The 21,280-nt window shown below is 49.7% G+C and overlaps 1 protein-coding gene across 1 annotated transcript in view; it reads left to right on the forward strand.

Moving 5' to 3' along the window:
• Positions 1-21,280, forward strand: part of JPH2 (junctophilin 2) — a 74,704-nt gene that overhangs the window by 18,515 nt on the left and 34,909 nt on the right. Inside the window, exon 2 of the mRNA XM_047771052.1 lies at positions 8,353-9,133. Coding sequence (XP_047627008.1) covers positions 8,353-9,133 — 781 coding nt within the window. The remainder of the gene's footprint in view (positions 1-8,352; positions 9,134-21,280) is intronic.

Below are 21,280 nucleotides of genomic sequence, written 5' to 3' on the forward strand. Positions count from 1 at the left end.
GGTGCAGCCCTAAAAAGACCAAAAAAAAAAAAAAAATCATTTAGAGCTTTAAAAAATTCCAGTATCCACATCAATTAAGTCGGGAGTGGATCTTATACTATAGATACAGCTTCCAGAAACTACTCTGTCCTGTGTGTCTTAGGGCACACAGAAGCAAGTCTTACTGATGAACAGACAGACCGCCGCATGTTCTTTCTCCCAAGGACAGCAATTCCGAGGCCTCCCCGACTAAGAGGTGTCCCTAAACCAGCGAAAGCTGGACATCCCAGGACACAAGCCTGCTTTCTCACAAGCACACAGACTTAGGCAGAAAACCCCAGCTGCTCCCATTCTCTCCCTCTGTCCTCTCTGGCTCCTCTTCATCTTCCCAGTTAATCCTTTCTGGGCCAGCTCTTCTGAGCAAAGACTCTGACCTGCCAAAACACAAGCCTACTGAGCACTCGCTATGTGCTAGCTGCCTCCCATAGAGTTCACTTAATCTTTGGTCAACCAACCCTCCCCTGCCACCCAAGGCTTGGACTGTCATCTCTCTGGACACACTGCTGGAGCTGTCTATCTCTGTGATGACTGATTAAATCCAGTCTATCTCTGGCTCTAGACTCCAAGCCCCTTGTGGGCAGGGATACATCTATTTCTTCACACGGCATGCCCAGCACCTGGCCTTGGTAGGAAAGGCTTAAGGTGAACAAACAATCGTAATTATGTAGCTGCCAGTGAATGCAGGGTCCATGGCAAATACTTGCCGATGCAAAGAACAAACGAAAAACCATACAAAGTCCATGGCATTGCCTCCATTTCATAGGACAACTGAGACTAACTGCGCTTCAATAACTTATGCATGTTTTAGAACAATCTCGTGTCAGAGTTAAGGTTAAACCCAGGTTACTTTGCCATTGTGGCTCAATGGCAACGAGCCCGACAGGTATTCATGAAGATGTGAGTTCAATCCCTGGCCTCACTCAGCGGGTTAAGGATCCAGTGTTGCCGTGGGCTGTGGTGCAGGTTGCAGACATGGCTTAGATCCGGCGTTGCTGTGGCTGTGGTGTAGGTCAGCAGCTGTAGCTCTGATTCGACCCCTAGCCAGGGAACTTCCATATGCCACAGGTTCGGCCCTAAAAAATAAAAAAGCAAAACCAAACCAAAACAAAGAAAACAAAACCCAGGTTACTTTATAATAAATCAGAAGGGGGAACTTCAGGGAGAAGGTGATATTCAGGTATTATTAAACTCAGGAGCCTGGTCTCTAGACGAGGACAGCATTTACCATGGTCACAGCTGTCACCAGCCTTTTATAAATATCCTAAGAACTCCCAGAGTTTGAACTCCTGGACTTAGACATGAATGCACCTGGCAGCCACCACCAGTCCCTACTAGCACTGAGGGAAAAGGGAAGATGTGGTTCCTACCCCTGGAAGAACAGAAGATGCTCACAGATTCATCACGTGTTTACCAAGGGCTTCCTGAGGCCTGGGTACTGGGATCGATGCTGAGATCACAGCCAATAAGCTAGAGGTGATTCTTCCCTCTTGGTAGAAAAGGCTTAAGGAGAACAAAGGATCATAATAATTATTTAGCTGGCATCGCACACAGTGCCCAGAAGTACTGGGCTGTATGACATCATGTGGCAGTACTCAGGGGGTAGGTTGAAGATATCATCTTGGATGAAGCCAGAATTAAGCTGAAGCTTGAACTATCTGTAGAAGTTGTCCAGGGGAGGAGAGAGGAGAAGAGCATGCCAAGAAGAGGTGAGGAAGCATGTGCAAAGGCCCTGGGGTAGGAAGGTGCGTGTGACTTGAGAGCTGCTCAGGATGAGTCAGGATTTTTGGGTCTTGTTGGCTGCTGAGAATCCTGGTCCTTACCCTGCAGGCGTGGGAAGCCCTGTAATGCCTACAAGTCCAAGTGAGGGGACCGTCTCAGAGGGTAACAGGAGGCATTTCCTTACATAGCCCCTCTCACCAGATGCTGTGGGTGGGTCCTTATCTCCCTCTTCGGATGCATTCTTCCTGTCCCCAGAGAGAGCTGTCTTGTCTTAGAGAGAGTCAGGCAGGGGATGGCCCAGCACTTGGCTTTTTCCCCCTTCCCAGGGCTCTGTCCCTCCCAGCCTCCCCTGGGTGTCTGTGCCTCTTCCACTTGCTTGTAAGTTTCCTAATATAGCCTGGCTGTTTCCTCCCCAACTGGAGGCCAAGAGCTGCTCTCCTGTTGCGATCTCAGTTTTTCTTGGGGTTAAAGGGGCCACGTCAGCCCATCTCAGGGCCAAAGTGAAGCTAAAGGTAGACTGGTTGATTTAATTTCACAAACTCGTGCACTCCAGAGATCAGCTGTCTTCTTTCTTTCCTCTGGTTTACCATCGTCTCTGCTCTGTTCTTGCCTATTTCCCCCTTTCATATTTTTTCTTCTTTCATCTGAGACTTCTGGAAGGTGCACAGCTAGATGTGGATGAGATTTTGGGCTCTGTGCATTTATTAGTTGTGTCATCATGGTGAGTCTTGTAGGAACTATTCAGTAACTCTCTGGTCATTTTCGCAGACCTGTTTTCAGATCAGCAGACCAGAAAGAAGCCAGTTATAAAAAGCATACTACTCATTCATTTAACAAGTATTTATTGAGTACTTATTTGGTTCTAAGTACTACGGATGCAGCAGTGAACAAAAAAGAATGGAATCCCTGCCTTTATGGAGCTTGCAGTAAGGGAGATGGTCAATAAACAACAACAAAAAAAGCAAAATATATATAATATTAGATATGCTATGAAGAAAAAAGCAAAGAAGGGAAATAAAAAAAAAAAAGCCAAACTTGGGAGTTCCTACTGTGGCACAGTGGGTTAAGAATCCAATTGCAGGGGCTTGGGTCGCTGAGGAGGTGCAGGTTTAATCCCTGGCCTGGCACAGTGGGTTAAAGGATCTGTGTAGGTCACAGCTGTGACTTAGATTCAATCCCTGGCCTGGGATCTTCCACGTGCTGCGGGTGTGGCCATAAAATTAAAAAAAAAAAAAAAAACCTTGGGTGGGGGGTATAACTTTAAATCGGGTGGTCAGGTGACATTTGAGTAAAGGCATGAAGATGGTGAGGGAGCGAGCCAGGCAGATACCTGGAGGAAGAATATTCTAGGCAAAGGGAACAGCAGATGCAGAGACCCTGAGGCAGGGGCGTGGCTAGTGTGTGGGAGGAACAGCAAGGAGCCTCTGTGGCTAAAGCGAAATGAGGGAAAGGGGAGAATGGGAGGAGGTGAGGACAGAGGAGTGATGGGAGAGAGCAGAAAGGGTCTTGTGGGTCCCTAACGACTTGCGCTTTTCTTCCGAAGAAGAAGGGGCAGAGCAGTGTCGTGATCTGATGTGTTACATGCGAACAGAACTCCTCTGATTGGTGTGTTAAGAACAGATGGAGGAGAACAAGGGCGAAAGCAGCCACCGGGACAGTCTGGGTGAGAGATGATGGTGGCTCCAATTACCACCTAGTAGCAGTGCGGGTGGGGAGAAGGGGCAAGAGTCTAGGTTCACATAGAAAGTAGAGCTGATCGGATTTCCTGAAGGATGTTTGCAAGCCACTGTGCTGGTTGAGGTTTCTTTTTCTTTTTCTTTTTCCCCTTAAAAGTTTGTGTATTTATCTATTTATTTATTTTGTATTTTAGGGTTGCTCCCGTGGCATACGGAAGTTCCCAGACTAGGGGTCCAATCAGAGCTGTAGCCACCAGCCTACGCCAGAGCCGCAGCAAGCTGGGATCTGAGCAGCGTCTGCCACCTACACCACAGCTCATGGCAACCCCGGATCCTTAGCCCACTGAGCAAGGCCAGGGATCGAACTCGCATCCTCATGGATGCTAATCGGGATCGTTAACCACTGAGCCATGACGGGAACTCCTCCTTAAAAGTTTATTTATGGCAAATTCTTTATCAACTTTGCAACTTTATTTCCATGCAATAAAATACATTTTAGGCATACAGTCTTGATAAATGTCTACACCTGTATAACCACCAGCACAGTCCGGGTATAGAGCATTTCTATCCACCCGGAAAGTTCCCTCGTGCTGCTGTGTAGTGGATCCCCCCTAGCAGTTACCCTCTGGTAACCTTGGATCTGCTTTCTGTCACCATAGGTTAGTTCTTTCCAGGCTTTCATGTCATTGGAATCTTATGATTTGGTCCCAGCTTCATTCCCCTGGGATGTTTTTGAGATCTTGGGGTGGGTATCAGGAACCTGCTACTTTTTACGGCTGACTAGTATTCCCTTGTGTGCCTGACTACAATTTATCCATTTCCCAGTTGATGGACATTTGGGTCGTTGCCATCTTCTCTTGTCTCCTTTTTTTAATCTTCCCGAAAATGCCAGAAAGCAGACATTATTTTCCCACTTTCCAGGTGAGGAAATTGAGAATCAGAAGAAGTAGCGTGTCCAAGGTTCCTCAGCTTCGATGATGTTTAAAACCAGTTTATCTCTGTCTCCATGTTTCTGTCCCCTGGCCTCCTACGCAACGTGGCCTCATGTGGACGAGTTTGCAAAATGGAACATAATAGTTTTCTATCTCCCGCCTCCTCACTTTTCTGTCCTTCGCACCACACTTTTTTTTTCTTTTTTAAAGATTTTCATTTTTCGGTCGTAGCTGGTTTACAGTGTTCTGTCAATTTTCTACTGTACAGCAAGGTGACCCAGTCACACATATACATATACATTCTTTTTTTATTTTTACTTTATTTTTTTTTATGCACCACACTCTTCTTTCCCTCGTCTCTGCATTTGCCACAGAATCCCATTTTCCCACTTCCTCAGCTTGAATCAGACTTCAGTTCAAACCCCAGTTCTGCTCCTTCCTTGCTGTGTGACTTTGGGCAAATCACATAACCTCTCTGAACATTAATCCACCTATGAAAAGGGGATCATATCTGCACCTTCCTTTGTGAGATCATGCCCAATGCTCTCCTCTCTCTCCAACTCTCTCTGTTCCTCTTTGGCCCTTTAATAGTTGGTGTTCCACGATCACTGGTTTGTTCTGGTTGGTCACTGAAGGGAGGTCAGAGCTACTGTCCCTCTGACCCCTGTTCTACCTGCTGTCCTGAGGGGCTAGAAGCACCAGAGACCCTCCCCCAAATTAAAGCAGAATTTCAGGTGGTAAGGCCCAGGGATTTTATTTTTAGTTTCTCATATGCAGCCAGGATTGAAAACCGTGGGCTCAGAGTTTTGGGCATCAGAGAGACTTGAACTTGGATCCTGCTTCCTTAGTCAAGTCACTTAATTTCTCAGGCCACCAACTTCCTCTCCTGTAAATGAGCATCCGAGTGGCACCCCCTCACAGGACTGTTGAGGGGGTAAGCAAGCCCCTGTGCTGTCCCTGGCCCCTGGATGGGGGCTCTTCATGCACAAAGGGCTGGGGGTGGGGTAGCAGCGGAACCCTGATCTGGAGCAGCCTGTGCTGGGAGGGACCAGGCTGTGCGGACTCATGTGGGCTCGTTGTTCTCTGCCTCCAGAGTCATGATGCCCTGATTCCTAGAAGACCGGTGTCTCAAAGTGAGGCCAGCAGACCTTAGAAAGCCTCGACTCCAGCACGTCATTGACTAACAGGGCAACTGAGGCCATAAGAAGGGAAGGGAGTTGCCCAAGGTCACACAGTGAGATGGCCTTTCTGGACAGGTTCAAGCCAGTCAATCAGCAAATGTTTCTGACTCACCTCTAAGTGCCAGGCCTTGTCCCAGGTGCTGGGGATTCATCAGAGAACAAAACAGGAAAGATCCCTGTACCCATGAAGCTTCCCTTCCAGCAGGGGACGAAAAGCAATAAGTAAATAAATATCACATGAATTATGTTAGAAGGTGAAAAATACAATAGAACAAAAGTAAAAGTAGACCATGATATCTAGGTGCTGGTGAGGACACAGGCAGATTGTAATTTTAAATAGGGCTGTCAGGGAGGCCTCACCGAGCAAAGACTTAAGGATATCGGGAGGGAAAGAGTTCCAGGCAGAGGGAACAGCCAGTGCAAAGGTCCCAGTGGGAGCATGCTTGTTGCGTTGACCCCAGGAGTGACTTACTAGCCATTCTGGATATTTGCTAGGAAGCCATTTGGTTTTTTGGTGAATCGGATAATGTATCAGCTTGTGTTTAAAACAAAGACTCTAAATGCCGCTCTCACTTTAGCGAGCATGGTGTGCCAGGCACTGTTCTATATACTAAGGGCACAAAGACGATGGCAGAGAAATGGTGCTGCTGGGGAGAGAGAGAGACCCAAAAGGTGGAATGCCATGTGTGGGTTAGAGGAGGGGTGATGAGTTGGGGATGGCTGTGTAACATCTGGTGGCATCTGTCTCCAAGGTGACACGTAGAGCTGCAGAGGGGAAGAAGTTGGGGATATGCATGGAGGAGTCAGTAGGACACAGATGGCAGTTATAAAAACACCAGATGGAAAGCTCCGGTTGCGGCTCAGTGGTAACGAGCCCAACTAGTATCCATGAGGATGTGGGTTCGATCCCTAGCCTCGCTCAGTGGTTAAGGATCCGGTGTTGCTGTAAGCTGTGGTGTAGGTCAAAGATGTGGCTCGGATCCAGAGTTGCTGTGGCTGTGGTCCAGGCTGGCACCTGAAGCTCCAATTTGACCCCAGCCTGGGAACTTCCATATGCCACGATTGCGGCCCTGTAAAGAAAACAACAACAACAACAACAACAACAAAAAAACCCCACCAGATGATGCCATCAGCCAGGGAGGATGGGAAGGAGGTTTTGGATAGAGCCCTGGTGAGCACAGCCTATTAGCCTGTTAGGCTGGGGGTGGAATACGAAGATACTTTGCCAGCTTTGTTTCAGCTCGTTCCTGCAACTCAGGTGACCTCACGCACTAACCCAACTCTGTTAGAATCACAATATCACATACGTATCTTTCTCTTCAGATATTAACTCATTTTTCTGTGATATTAACACATTCAAACCTCCAACAACTTTATAAGATACGAAGCAACCGTTATCAATTTGATGGGTGAGAAAGCTGAAGCACAGAGAGGTTAAGTCACTTGCGCAAGGTTACACAGCGAGCAAGGGCAGAGGCAGGATTTGGACCCACCAGCCTGGCTCCAGAGTCTGTGCTCCTAACCAACACTCTGAGCTGCCTCTCTATCCATGTCACGGCCACATACATGGACTCTTGTTCCCAGGAGCTCATGTGTTCACATTCATGGCCATGCAAGGCCTTCTGGCTGATATCTCCTTGTACACGTCACTATCCTGCACACACGTGGATGTACATGGTTTCAGTGTCATTAATACCCACAACCTCACACACTCAGCCCTGAGTGTCTCACATTACTTTATACTTTAACATTTGTGTACTCAGATGTCACCTCCACTAGGCACTCACTCCAGTGTATACACACCACATGATACACTCATGAGCCACATAGTCAAAAGACACTGACACACCTGCCCGTAACGGTCTTCCCTACACACGGCCTTGCACAACCCGCACTGGCCCAGGCTCTCCAACAATCACACCACTATTCGAACTCACCGTTTTATCCATTCACGACCTTGGACATTCACTTCGTCTTGCACACTAGGATAACCATGCACACTCACTGAACCTCACACACCAACAGAGCCTTGCCTGCTCTCAAGTTTGCACTTTCTGATCCTCTAACAGTCTTGCACCCCCACTCAACTTTGCCTTTCTTGCACACTCAAGACCTTGAATACTCTCATAACCTTATACACATTCCATGATGACATGTTCATGTGATTCAGTTACCCTCTGTGCGCACACTGCCTTGCACACTCATGTGTCCACATGCTCCTGCTGCTGTGCACACTCACATACATGCAATAGTCACATTACTGCACAAACTCACTCTTACCCACTCACCCTCTGGTACGCTCATTCTCTCTTGTGTGGTTCCAAATCTGTGCACACTCGCTTAACACTCACCTGCTCACACAACTTCACATTTAAAATGGGCTCCCTCAACCTCACCCTATTTTGCACACTAAAGACACAGGCTTGCTCCCAGCAACAGAAACTCCTTTTGTCCTGTCCCCTTGTGTTCTGGCACACTCATTTAACCCCACGCCCTCCCGAGGCCTCACCTGGTTCCAAACTTCCCACACTCACGCTGTGCGGGACTCCATCTTGCACACTTGTGACCCTGCCACGTCCCCACCAACGGAAATATGCACACCACTGGCCAGCTCCCAGTTTGCACGCGTTGTTCTTGCACGCGTTTGTTCTTGCATGCTCACGCAACCTCACACCCTTGGAGCCTCGCTGGCTTTGGTAAGCCGGGACTCCCTGGCCCCCGATGGCCTGGCCCATTGCGTCGGGCACCCCCGGGGGAGGCCCCCATCGGGCAGCCCCACTGACACGCCCTTCTCCTCGCCCGCAGGGACGTACCAAGGCCAGTTCACCAACGGCATGCGCCACGGCTACGGCGTGCGCCAGAGCGTGCCCTACGGGATGGCCGTGGTGGTGCGCTCGCCCCTGCGCACGTCGCTCTCGTCCCTGCGCAGCGAGCACAGCAACGGCACGGTGGCCCCGGACTCGCCCACCTCGCCGGCCGCCGACGGCCCCACGCTGCCCGCGCCGGCCATCCCGCGCGGCGGCTTCGCGCTCAGCCTCCTGGCCAACGCCGACGCGGCGGCGCGGGCGGCCAAGGGCGGCGGCCTGTTCCAGCGGGGCGCGCTGCTGGGGAAGCTGCGCCGCGCCGAGTCGCGCACGTCCCTGGGCAGTCAGCGCAGCCGCGTCAGCTTCCTCAAGAGCGACCTCAGCTCGGGCGCCAGCGACGCCGCGTCCACCGCCAGCCTGGGCGAGGGCGCCGACGAGGCCGCGCCCTTCGAGGCCGACATCGACGCCACCACCACCGAGACCTACATGGGCGAGTGGAAGAACGACAAGCGCTCGGGCTTCGGCGTGAGCGAGCGCTCCAGCGGCCTCCGCTACGAGGGCGAGTGGCTAGACAACCTGCGCCACGGCTACGGCTGCACCACGCTGCCCGACGGCCACCGTGAGGAGGGCAAGTACCGCCACAACGTGCTGGTCAAGGGCACCAAGCGCCGCGTGCTGCCGCTCAAGAGCGGCAAGGTCCGCCAAAAGGTGGAGCACAGCGTGGAGGGCGCCCAGCGCGCCGCCGCCATAGCGCGCCAGAAGGCCGAGATCGCCGCCTCCAGGTAGGACCCGGGCTGTGCCCCACTCGCGGAAGGGGTCCTGGGGCAGGGCGACCTGGGAGGCCCCATTTTTGCTTCTTTTACCGTCAAAGAGCTTCCCCGCGACTCTGTTTAGAAGGTTCATTGCAAGGGCTTGTGGATCGGATGTCGTCCATCCATCGTCCATCCATCAGCCATACACTCCATTCCTCCCATCCACCCATTCACCCAGTCGCTCCATACACTTAACCTTTACATTCCCCCGCCCTTTCTAATATCAACCTGAGCAACCATCTCTCTGCCCAACTATCCACCCCACTCTCCCAGCTGCTTAACTTTCTGTTTACTCCTTAACCTCCCTGTCACCAAACAACCACCCAGTCAATTCATCCATTCCCCCAACCCCTTCATTCACCTACCTAACTCCGCTGGTACCGCCTGAGCATACCCCGCCATCACCCAGTTCCTCTATCCATCCAACCACCCATTCTGCCCAACCATTTCTTCACCCACCCATTCAACTTTCCATCTTCTTACCTATTTGACCATGTAGTCACCTACCCATCCATTCACCCAACTATTCATCCAGCCACCCAGACACCTGTTCAATCACCCACCACCCCCTCATCCCTAGCACCCACACTCACTCAATTTCTCCCATCCTGAACCACCACCCACCCTAACATTCAACTAGGCATCCATTCATTCAACTACCTTCATTCACCCAGTTACCTCCATTTATCCAGCCACCCTATCTCCCAACCATATTTCCATCCACTGAAACAACATCCACTTCAACCCACCTAACCAGTCATCCAACCATCCATCCATCATCCATCCATTCAGCCAACTTCATCTCCCAACCATTCTTACAACCAACAATCCATCCATGCTTTAGTTATTCACTAAACCACCTCCACCCATCCATTCGCCAGTCCTGCATCCATCCACCCGCTATCCATTCAGCACCTATCCTTTCAGCCATATTCATACCCCTCAATGTCTTCTCCTTGTACTTCAGGTAAAGTTCTAATGGTGCTTCAAACACGTGTAACACCTGTTGTGTGCATGGCACTACTTTAAGTGGTTGAAAATATTGACGTTGTATGTTCTTGGCTAAATTAACCTCAGGTGTCTCATCTATAAAAATGGGGTGGGTCTGAGAGTTAAGAAACATAGTGTGGGAGTTCCTGTTGTGGCTCAGCGGTAACGAACTGACTAGTATCCGTCAGGATGCAAGTGCAATCCCTGGCCTTGCTCAGTGGGTTAAAGATCCGATGTTGCTGTGAGCTGTGGTGTAGGTCGCAGACAAGGCTCAGATCTGGCGTAGCTGTGGCTGTGGTGTCGGCTGGCGGCTATAGTTCTAAATCAACCCCTAGCCTGGGAACTTCCATGTGCTATGTGTGCGGTTCTAAAAAGACAAAGAAAGAAAGAGAGTGGGGGTGCAGTGGTTCCCAGTCCTATCGTGGGATGAGTTCCCTGGGAAGCAAATGGAGATGGAGATTAGTGTGCACCAAGTCACGGGAGTACCCTCAGGATCAACCCTTGTCAGGAGGGCAAGAAGGCAGGATTGGGCAGAGGGCTGGGTTTCCGGGCAGTCTCCACCCTGCCTCACCCGACCACAAGGGGTGCCCTGCAGTCGAGATGACCTTCAGAGTTGTCCCAAGTTGAAGTGAGGGAGCTGGATTTTTACATTCTCTGCATTGCATGTGGGCTCATCTTCAGAAAAGGGCATGACCTGGAGCTGGATGGCTCTTCTCAGCCAAGGGCAGTCCCCGGACAGGACTGACAGCGGGCAGCCCTCTGAGCAACTGGGTTGGGGGCAGAGGGAGGGGAGAAATAAATCCTCGGTTTTTTGGTTTATTTTGTTTTTTCTTTTTAGAGCTGTACATGCAGCATATGGAAGTGGCCAGGCTAGGAGTCGAATCAGAGCTGGAGCTGCTGGCCTACACCACAGCCACAGCAACACGGGATCCAAGCTGCATCTGTGACCTACATCACAGCTCAAGGCAACACTGGATCCTTAGCCCGATGAGCGAGGCCAGGGATTGAACTCTCATCCTCGTGGATACTAGTCGGGTTTGTTACCACTGAGCTACAACAGGAACTCCCAACCCTTGGTTCTGAAGGGGAAACTGAGTAGCACATCACAATATCCGTTACAGTTCTGGACACATCGCAAGGGCCCCTAAAGTAGTACCAGTCGCTGAATTCATTTTACAGATGTGGAAACTGAGGCCCATGGAAAGAAGACAACATACTTTAGACCACTTGGCAGACAAGTGAGAGAACCAGGGCTTTCTGATTCCAAAACTTTAACCAACACATCTTCTGTCTCTAAATTTTGTAAACTTTAAATTGCCATGTATGTTTTTGTTTTGTTTTTCTGTCTTTTTTTTTTAAATCTTTTTAGCCCCCCCCCCCCGTGGCAAATGGAGGTTCCTAGGCTAGGGGCCTAATTGGAGCTGCAGCTGCCGGCCTGTGTCACAGCCATGGCAATGCCAGATCCAAGCCACATCTGTAACCTACACCACAGCTTTCAGCAATGCTGGATCCTCAACCCACTGAGCGAGGCCAGGGATCGAACCCACAACCTCATGGTTCCTAGTCAGATTCAGTACCTCTGCACCACAACGGGAACTCCATGCCATGTATGTTTGAGTAGTTAGTATCATTAAGGGAGACAGAATGTATAAGTAATTTTCTTAAGATTTCTTGGTTGGGGCAGAGCCAGGCTTGTGACCAGGTCATCGTATAATTTAATGTCCAAATCTTTGGATACTTTTATCAGTAAAAGAGGGCAATTTTTCTTTTTCTTTTTTTTTTTTTTTTTTTTGCTTTTTAGGACTGCACCCGTAGCATATGCAAGTTCCCAGGCTAGGGGTGGAATTGGAGCTGCAGCTGCCACCTTATGGCACAGCCACAGCAACTTGGGATCTGAGCTGCGTCTGTGACCTACACCACAGCTCCCGGCAATGCCAGATTCTTAGCCCACTGAGTGAGGCCAGGGATTGAGCCCGAATCCTCATGGATACTAGTTGGGTTTGTTACTACTGAGCCACAATAGGAACTACAAAAGGGGGGTGCTTTTTAAAAATAATACTGTTATGTTAGAAAAATTTTAGCTTTACTGAAAAGTTGCAAAAATACTATAGAGAGCTCCCATATACTCTCCGCCTAGATTAGAGAAATCTGTTAACTTCTTTTATTACAGTAATATATTAATCAAAGCCAACATTCATACCTTACTGTTAAACTCCAGACTTTTCAAACCTGGTTTCTGGTAGGTTTTTCTGCTGTAAATCTACTATTTTCCCCTTTCCATAATTTAATCTTTGGAATCCAGATGTTAAGTTTGGCCCACACTCAGGGAAGGAGAAGGGTTTGGAATTAAGCTCTACCTTTTGGAAGCATAAGTATCCACACACATTATTTGCATGGGAGATTTGTCTCTTCTTTCAAAGGGAACATTTTAAAATTATGATGCCTAGGAGTTCCCACTGTGGCACAGTGGGTTAATGATCCAGCTTATCTCTGTAGAGGTGCCAGATTGACCTCTGGCCTGGTGCAGTTGGGTTAGGGATCCAGCGTTTCTGCAGCTGTGCATTGGATGCAGCTCTGGCTTGGATTCGATCCCTGGTCTAGAAACTTCCATAGGCTATGGGAGTGGTTGAAAAAGAAAAAGATAAAATTATGATGCCAAGTGTATATAGTTATGACAGGCAAAAGCTAGGACTGTCTTGGGCCACCAAGACACAGTCCCAACACAGTCTGTTGGGACACAACAGAGCTTAGATTAGGTAAGAGCTTAAGCTCTTGATTTGGAAGAAAGACCAGGAGTTGGAATTCTGGCTTTTCTACTGAATTGCTGTGTGACCTCGCCCAAGTTGCTTCACCACTCTGAACCCTGGATCTTGTTCCTCTCTAGGGTAGTTTTGGGGAGTAGATGAGCTATGCCTGTAAGATGCCTAGCACAGAGCAACCAGCAGTAAAAGCAGTCTTTGCTATCACTTAACGTGTTCACATTTAAAGGTGGGGAGATGGAAGTTCAGAGAGAAGGAGAGAGTTCCCCAAGCTCTCCCCTGCTGGGGGCCAAATTTTGCCCCTTTCCCTACCCTCCTTGTCCTTCCTGCCAAGCCTATGCCCTTGAGCAGGTGTTGAGCGCCCTCCAAGAAAGCTGCTGGGCCCATGGCCCGACACTGCATCTCTGGAGGGAGAAGGTGGTGCCAGCTCCCTGCACGCAGTGCCACCGGGAGGGGAGTGAGGGGAGATCTGGATTCCTTATCCTGGGTGCCTTCGGGGCTGGTGCCATGTGGGGGGCGGCTGCCTGGCTCGGTTTTCAGCTCAGATTGAATTTCCAATTAAGGGAATCTCTGAGTTAGGAGGAAAAGCAGGGTTGTCTCTCTCCTGGGGGCTTTGATGAGTAATCAGGCTGCAGGGAGCAGAAAGCCTCCCCGGCGCTCCTCGGCCCAGGCCGGCATGGGTTTCTCTCCATCGTGGCCTCAGCTCCCTGCCCTGGGCTTTCATGGAACTTGTCAGCTCCAAGTCTAGGATCAGGACAGCTTTCCCAGTGAGGAGGGAGAACGCGGAGCTGTCGCATCCCCGAAAACGGGCTATGGATTGAAAAAGATTCTAGATCTGCTCTGTCCAACACGGTGCCACTGGCCATATGTGCCTGTCGAGCTCTGGAAATGTGACTGATGTGAAACGTGATGTGTTGTACGTGTGAAACGGACACTGAATTTTAAAGAGTTAGTAAGAAAAGCATGTAGCGTAACTTAGTAAAAATTTTGATATTGATTACAGGTTGATTATATTTTAGATAGAGTAGGTTAGAGAAAATATTATTGTCATTAATTTCACTTGGTTCTTGGAACTTTTTTGAATGTGGCTACTAGAAAAGTAAAAACAATCACATATGTGTCTCACGTTATGTTTTTCTTGGACACTGTTGCTCTGGATCCATTCAGGGCCCTAAAGAGACAGTCTAACTCCTTCACTGACCGGACGGGAAAACTGAGGTACAGAAAGGGACAAAGAGACACCCATAGCCACTAAGCGATCAAGGGGGAACTAGCTTCATAGTTTCTAATTTTGTGGCTACAAACTCTTTTTGTAGCGCCTTTTAAGGTCCTGGGCCGTGGAGGGAAGCTGGGATGTTCTAACCTCTTCTGGTTGTCATGCCAACACCCTGATAAATGGCTCCCTTCTGGAAGGAGCACAAGGAGTAGGGCTTTGGCTCTGCCTCTTGCTGGCTTAACTTGTCTTCCCTCCAGACTTGAATTCTCTCAGGTCTAAGGGGAGCATAATCATATCTACCTTGAAACGTTTTCACGAGGGTTCAATCAGACACTGTGCACACAGCGCTCAGCACGGGGCTGGAAGCAGGAGGCGGCTCAGCAAATGTTAGTTGCTGTTGTCGTTGTCTAGGTTTCTCCTTAACCCTAACCCTAACCCTAACCCTAACCCTAACCCTAAACCCTAACCCTAAACCCTAACCCTAACCCTAACCCTAAACCCTAACCCTAAACCCTAACCCTAACCCTAACAATCCAAGTATTGTTGTCGTCTTGCTCCCGCAGCAGAGGCAGGGGCCGCCTGCGGGAGTTCTCAGCTGCCCCAGGGTGTGAGGTTTGGAACATTTCAGGTTTTGGACGAGGATGGCATCAGGGCGGCCCTGGAGACAGGGTCCCTTCAATGAGTCTGTCCTCTGCTCCTCCTCCTCCACCCCCAGATTGATCCTGGAAGTTCCCAAGTTGAGCACAGGGTTGGAGTTGGCTTTGAGAGTTGCTGGGAGGTGAATTTCTCCGGTGAGCAGTAGCTAAGATCTTGGACAGACCCAGGTTTGAATCTGGGTTCAGCTTCTTCCAAGCTGTGTGACCTTAAGCGAGTTACCTCACCTCTCTGTGCCTCACTTTCCCTATCAGTCACATGGGAATGATATTCATTCTCTTTCCAAGTATTGTTGCAGAGAGCAAAAGAAATAGCCCATGTAAAGGGCCTTTGCTTTGAAGGCGTGCAAGGAGGTGTACGCTGTTATAATGAGTCAGGTGTTATTCCCTACTGATCTGAGTCTCTCTTGAGAGTGAGGTCTCCCTAAGGGAAGGCTCTGTCTTCTCTCCCAGTTCCTACAACTGTTTCCCAAACTGGCATCTTCTGCAAGCCACCATCGCAATTTTTGCTACAACCATGTCTCATGTATCATGTAAATCAACTTACTAAAAATATGAACAGTTATTGAAAAGGAAGACTTTTGGAGTTCCCACTGTGGCTCAGTAGGTTAAGAACCTGACACTGTCTCAGTGAGGATGCGGGTTCAATCCCCGGCCTTGTTCATTGGGTTAAGGATCCAGCATTGCTGCAAGCTGCAACGGAAGTTGCAGATGTGGCTTGGATCTGGCGTGGCTCTGGCTGTGGCATAGACTGGCAGCTCTAGCTCCAATTCGACCCCTAGCCTGGGGACTTCCATATGCCGCAGGTGTGGCCATTAAAGAAATAAAGAAAGAAAGAGGAAGACTTTTGACTCACTGTTGAAAATGAGGGACCCACATCATGGGGAATTCTGACAACAGAATGATATTATTCAAGTCTGAAGTCAAACTACTAATGTCACAGGTGCAGAACCTAATGTCTGCTCTCTTTGTGCTAAATGAAGACATTGACAAGAGATGGATAGGTCTGGAAGATCTGTAGGCACCTGACCAAAGTTTGTCCTTGAGCAACAATAAGAATGGGTCTGATGCTATTTCACGCTGTGGCTTCACATCTGCCAGGGTTCATTTCCAGCACCTCTAGAGCGAGCATGCAGACCACCCTGGGGGGAGATGCTGACCCTGGAACTAGGTCTAGGCTAGGTCCAGGTAATTGCCCATGTGGAGCCTGTTTAATTTTTATTTAACAAGGGTCCAAGGCAGCCTAGAGCCAGGTAAGGATGGGCTATGAATGCCAGGTTATGGAGTTTTGAACTTACTACGCAGTCGGCACTGTTCTAAATGCTTAGCTAAATTCTCGCATCTAATTCTAACCATGGCACATAGAGATTTTAAAAACAATCCTTATTTCTAGGAGCCAGAAGGATTCTCAGTACCTTACATATGTTGACTGACTTAATCCTCACAACAGCCCCATGAGGAAGGTATTGTTATTACCATTTTACAGATGAGGAAACTGAGGCACAGATAGTTTAAGCATCTCAAGGAAAATCATTCCTCTGAGTAACGGCAGAGTGGGGAGTTAAGACCTCAGAGCCAAGAGACCTGGTTCTAGAATGCTCTGAGCCATGATCTGACCTTTGGCTGGTTTTCCTTTGCAAATGTTGATTAGTGCTGACTCTTGGGCCAGGCTTGTGCGTGGGCACTAGATACTCAGTGCATCAGTACGGCCAGCATCCTCTGGGGACTCACAGCCTAGTGTCCAAGACAGACTGGGATTTGACAGTCAAGTGATGGGTTTGAGGGACACGTGAGCAAAGGATAAGTAACTACCCCGGAGGTGGCCTGAGAGACTCCCTGAAGGTGGGTGGCAGGTGACTTTGCTTGGGAGTTTGCCAGATGGAGGCCAGGGAGAGAAAGGTCATTCCAGGTAGAGCCACGGAGGCAGGAACGTGTGTGGTGTATTTTGGGAGCTGTGACTCATTGGCAGGGCTGGTGTTGGTGGGGAAGGAGATTAGAGATGGGGCTGGGAAGGCAGCCTAGAGCCAGGTGAGGATGGGCTATGAATGCCAGGTTACGGAGTTTTGAACTTACTATGCAGTCAGCACCGTTCTAAATGCTTAGCTAAATTCTCGCATCTAATTCTAACCGTGGCACATAGAGATTTTAAAAACATGCTCCGGGAGTTCCCGTCATGGCTCAGTGGTTAACGAATCCGACTAGGAACTACAAGGTTGTGGGTTTGATCCCTGAGCAAGGTGCTCAGTGAGTTAAGGATCCAGCGTTGCCATGAGCTGTGGTGTAGGTCGCAGACGCGGCTTGGATCCCATCTGTGCTGTTGGCTGGCAGCAACAGCTCCGATTAGACACCCTAGCCTGGGAATATGCCACGGATGGGGCCCTAAAAAGACAAAAAAATAAAAAATAATAAAGTAAAAACATGCTCTAAGTCACACAGCTAGTCAATGACAGACCTATGATTCTGGCCCAGAGGCTGTCATCTTATCCACGACAGCTCCTACCGTTTCAGATACGGTGAACTTCTCTTTTGTTCTTCCTCCCCATTGTTCAGACTAACATGGTTGCTAACATTTAAGGGAATTCAAAAACAACGAAAGATAAAAAGCGGAGTTCCCGTCGTGGCGCAGTGGTTAATGAATCCGACTAGGAACCATGAGGTTGCGGGTTCGGTCCCTGCCCTTGCTCAGTGGGTTAACAATCCGGCGTTGCCGTGAGCTGTGGTGTAGGTTGCAGACGCGACTCGGATCCAGCGTTGCTGTGGCTCTGGCGTAGGCCTGTGGCTACAGCTCCGATGAGACCCCTAGCCTGGGAACTTCCATATGCCACAGAAGCGGCCCAAAGAAATAGCAAAAAAAAGACAAAAAACAAAACAAAAACAAAAAACAAAACAAAACAAAACAAAAAAACAACGAAAGATAAAAAGGAAGAAAACCCCTCTCCCATGTCCACCTCTGTCCCACCTCTGAAGGAACCACTGTTAACAGTTACCGTATAGCATCCTTCTATCTACCTGTTCCAGTTTGTGCTTTTTTGTGTGTTCCCCCCCCCCCCCACTGGGACTACCTGCATTGCTCTTCAGCATCTTAATATGTTTTGAGACTTTTTCAGCTTATGTACACACTGCCTTAATCTTTTCAATAGTGGCATAATATTCCATAGTTTGTGTGTATCATGATTTATTTCACCAGCTCTCTCCATGGATTTCGAAACCAATTTCACGAGGCTGCAGTGAACATTCTTGGACACGTACTTTTGTTCATGGAGCTGGTTAAAGGGATGGCTCAGCCAGGTGCCTTTCCTAGCAGAGATAGTCAAGCATCCTGGGAATGCACTGGAAATATAAAGCCATTAGCCCAGGGCCTTGCAAGGGACTGACTCTTGAGGTTCACGTTCAAAATGTAAATTCAGTGGTCTCTCCCCTGACAAGGTCTGTGACACCTTGGATTAGGTATCATTATCACGAGGGTGGATCAACACAGACAAGCAAAAGTCCAAATCTCCCTTGTCTGTTCAGCAGATATTTAAGAGTAATTATTGCAAGATGTGCCTGGTCACTCACCGGCTGGGGTGCCCCCATGTCTCTGCCTGTCCTTGCCTGCACAGATCTGCACTTATGGGCTACATTCCTAGAAGTGGAATGGCTGAATCAAAAAGAATGTGTGTTTTCATCATTATCAGAACCCCATTTAATCTCCAAAAGGGTTGCAACAAATTTATGACCGCCCCCCTACAATGCACACGAGGGCAGTTTTCCTCACACCCTTGCCAACACCGTGATTATCATTCTTTTGCATTTTTGCCAAATTCTTTGAGGGCAGTCAGGTGTTCCATGAACCCAGCCATCACTGTCACCTGCCTGGGACCACAGAGGCCAAAGTTTTCCCTTGTTCTGTTTCTGGCTCACCTCCCGAGATTCCTGGATATGGCTTCCATCAAGGGGGGTTAAACTCCCAGAAGGTGGCCTCAAAATGTTGGGAAGTCCCCCCACCAGCCCCAGATTCCTGCTCTCCATCATATCCTTCCTTTAACAGTTGCCAGCTGGACAAAATCCCTTTGCTCCCAGAGACCGAAGACGAGGATGAATGGAATTTCCTGAGTTGTCAGAGTTGGAGTCTCATGATATACACGAGGCAGCTGTGACGCTCAGGCCGGCCTCTGAGGCGAGGGGTCTGGGGAGCTAGAGGATCTTGTCTGGGTCCCTGGCAGCTGGGAGGTGTGCAGACTCTGGGGCAGTGTGTTTGGGGGGAGCCAGGACTTCTGAGCCTGGAGAGGGGAGAAGTAGAGAAATGACAGTGTAATTCTCACCGGTCCTTGGAAAAAGCTGGTCAGAGAATGCAGCCCAATGTGCTCATTTCACAGATGGAGAAACTGAGGCCTGGAAAGGGACAGTGACGTAGGGTCAGAGCAGAGAGAGGAGCGTGCCAGCGGGCAGAGTGTGGGAGGCTATCCTGAGACCTTGGCTGGTTTCTGGATCCCATTAAATAGAGCAGCCAGGACGAGGACAGGTCTCTGGGAGGTGGAGAGGGAAGTTTTATCTCCCCCACCCCCAGCCCTATAAACTGTGCTTTCCTTCCAACTCCAGAACCTTTCCAGCTTGATTTTCCAGCCTCAGTAGCAGTCAGAGAACAGACCAACAGCCCCCACCTTTGGGAGAAAAATGCCTTTTCCTCCAATGCCAGGGTTTCCCCATGTCCCAGCGAAAGGCCCGGCTCATCACGGAAAGCCAGTGCTTAGCCCTGACCATGGTACCTGAGCTGAACCTCAGAAGCACCAGGGACTCAGGGGGCGTGGCCAGAAGGGCTGGACACAGGGTATTGGGGTAACAGTGACAGTAAGAATAATAGTGGTGGCTGCTCGAGGGCCCAGACTCAAGGTCAGGCTGCCTGGGTCCTAGTCCCGGACATTGGCTAGCCTTAGTCTTCCCCCTAAACTTTCTGTCCTGTTTCTTCACCTTTCAGATGAGTCATGTGGGATATATGAGAGGATCCAGTGCTCAGGATGGGGCCTGGCACAGGTCAGTGCCCCGTTCTCCACACCCCAGGTGCCAGGCTCTGTGCTAATTCCTTTATATGCATCATCTCATTTAATCCCCATGAAGGACATGCTATTTGTTATTAACCCATTTCACAGGTGAGGAAATTAGCCCCAAGTCCCCACATCCCTGGCACAACAAGGCTTCGAATGCCCTGATCCGGACTCAAACCCTCCTTAACTGCTATTGGAAGAGGACATCTTTGAGCTCTAACATGTCAGGTTACTGTCCTGCCAGTCTAAGATTCTGTGCCTTGACCTTGGTGCCTAGCAATACTTTTTGTGTGGCTGAGCGATTGGAAGCATGGGGAGCTGGGGAAATTGAAGTTCGAATCCTGCCCTTGTCCTTCCTGCATATGTGATGTCCTTAGTCTTCCCTGGGCCTCACTTTCCTCATCTGTAGAATGGGGACAGTATCAGCCCTGCCTCCCAGGTTGTGGTGAGGACTAAATGAGATGATGGGAGTTCCTGCTGTGGCTCAGCGGGTGAAGAACCTGACATAGGGTCTGTGAGGATGTAGGTTCCATCCCTGGCCTCTCTCAGTGGGTTAAGAATCCAGTGTGGCTGCAAGCTGTGGTGTAGGTCACAGATGCAGCTCAGATCCCGCATTGCTGTGGCTGTGGCGTAGGCTGGCAGCTGCAGCTCCTATTCAACCCCTAGCCTGGGAACCTCCATAGGCTGCAAGTGTGGCCCTAAAAAGACAAAAAATAATAGACGATGGGTGAGAGGATTCGACATGGTCTTGGTGCTCAGGAAAGAGAGGCATCATCAGTTTTATCGTCGTTCTTCTCACCTGAGACTCAGGCGAGTGGAACTCAGAGAAACCAGCAGGCTCTTCCTCCAAGCTTCATCCTTCCCCAAGCACAGGCTCTTTCACCCCCTGGGTTTCCAGAGCGCAGGCCAACTTCCACTTCCTAAGTCCACAGCTGCAAGTCCCTGCCATTGGGAGAGGAGTTAAAAATAAAGCCCACCCTTCAAATCCTTCAAGTAAACACCCAGCTGGATAAAAATAGCACCTTTGCAACAGGTCTTCAGAGCCAGGCTGGGCTTGAGGGATGGGAATGGGCGAGGCTGGTTCTCTTGGACAGGCAGATGGGGGCCAGGTCTCCACATCAGCCTGCCTTGTAGCCTCTGAGCCTCTGGGCCTGAGGGCCAACCAGGGCCCCTAAGTGTCTCCAGCCGCTTCTCTCCAGCCCAGTGCTGGCCACCAGCCCCTCTCGCTGCTCCACTGTAAGGGCCCTAGGTATGCTCTTCGCTCCTCTTCCTGCCCTAAACTCTCCACACAACAGCTCAAGTGAGATTTTATTTTATTTATTTTTATTTTTTTAATTTTTTTTTGTCTTTTTGCCTTTTCTAGGGCCGCTCCCATGGCACATGGAGATTCCCAGGCTAGGGGTCGAATCGGAGCTGTAGCCACCGGCCTACGCCACAGCCACAGCAACGCAGGATCCGAGCCGCGTCTGCAACCT

This window comes from Phacochoerus africanus, chromosome 3, assembly GCF_016906955.1.
Source record: "Phacochoerus africanus isolate WHEZ1 chromosome 3, ROS_Pafr_v1, whole genome shotgun sequence".
Taxonomy (NCBI): Eukaryota; Metazoa; Chordata; class Mammalia; order Artiodactyla; family Suidae; genus Phacochoerus; species Phacochoerus africanus.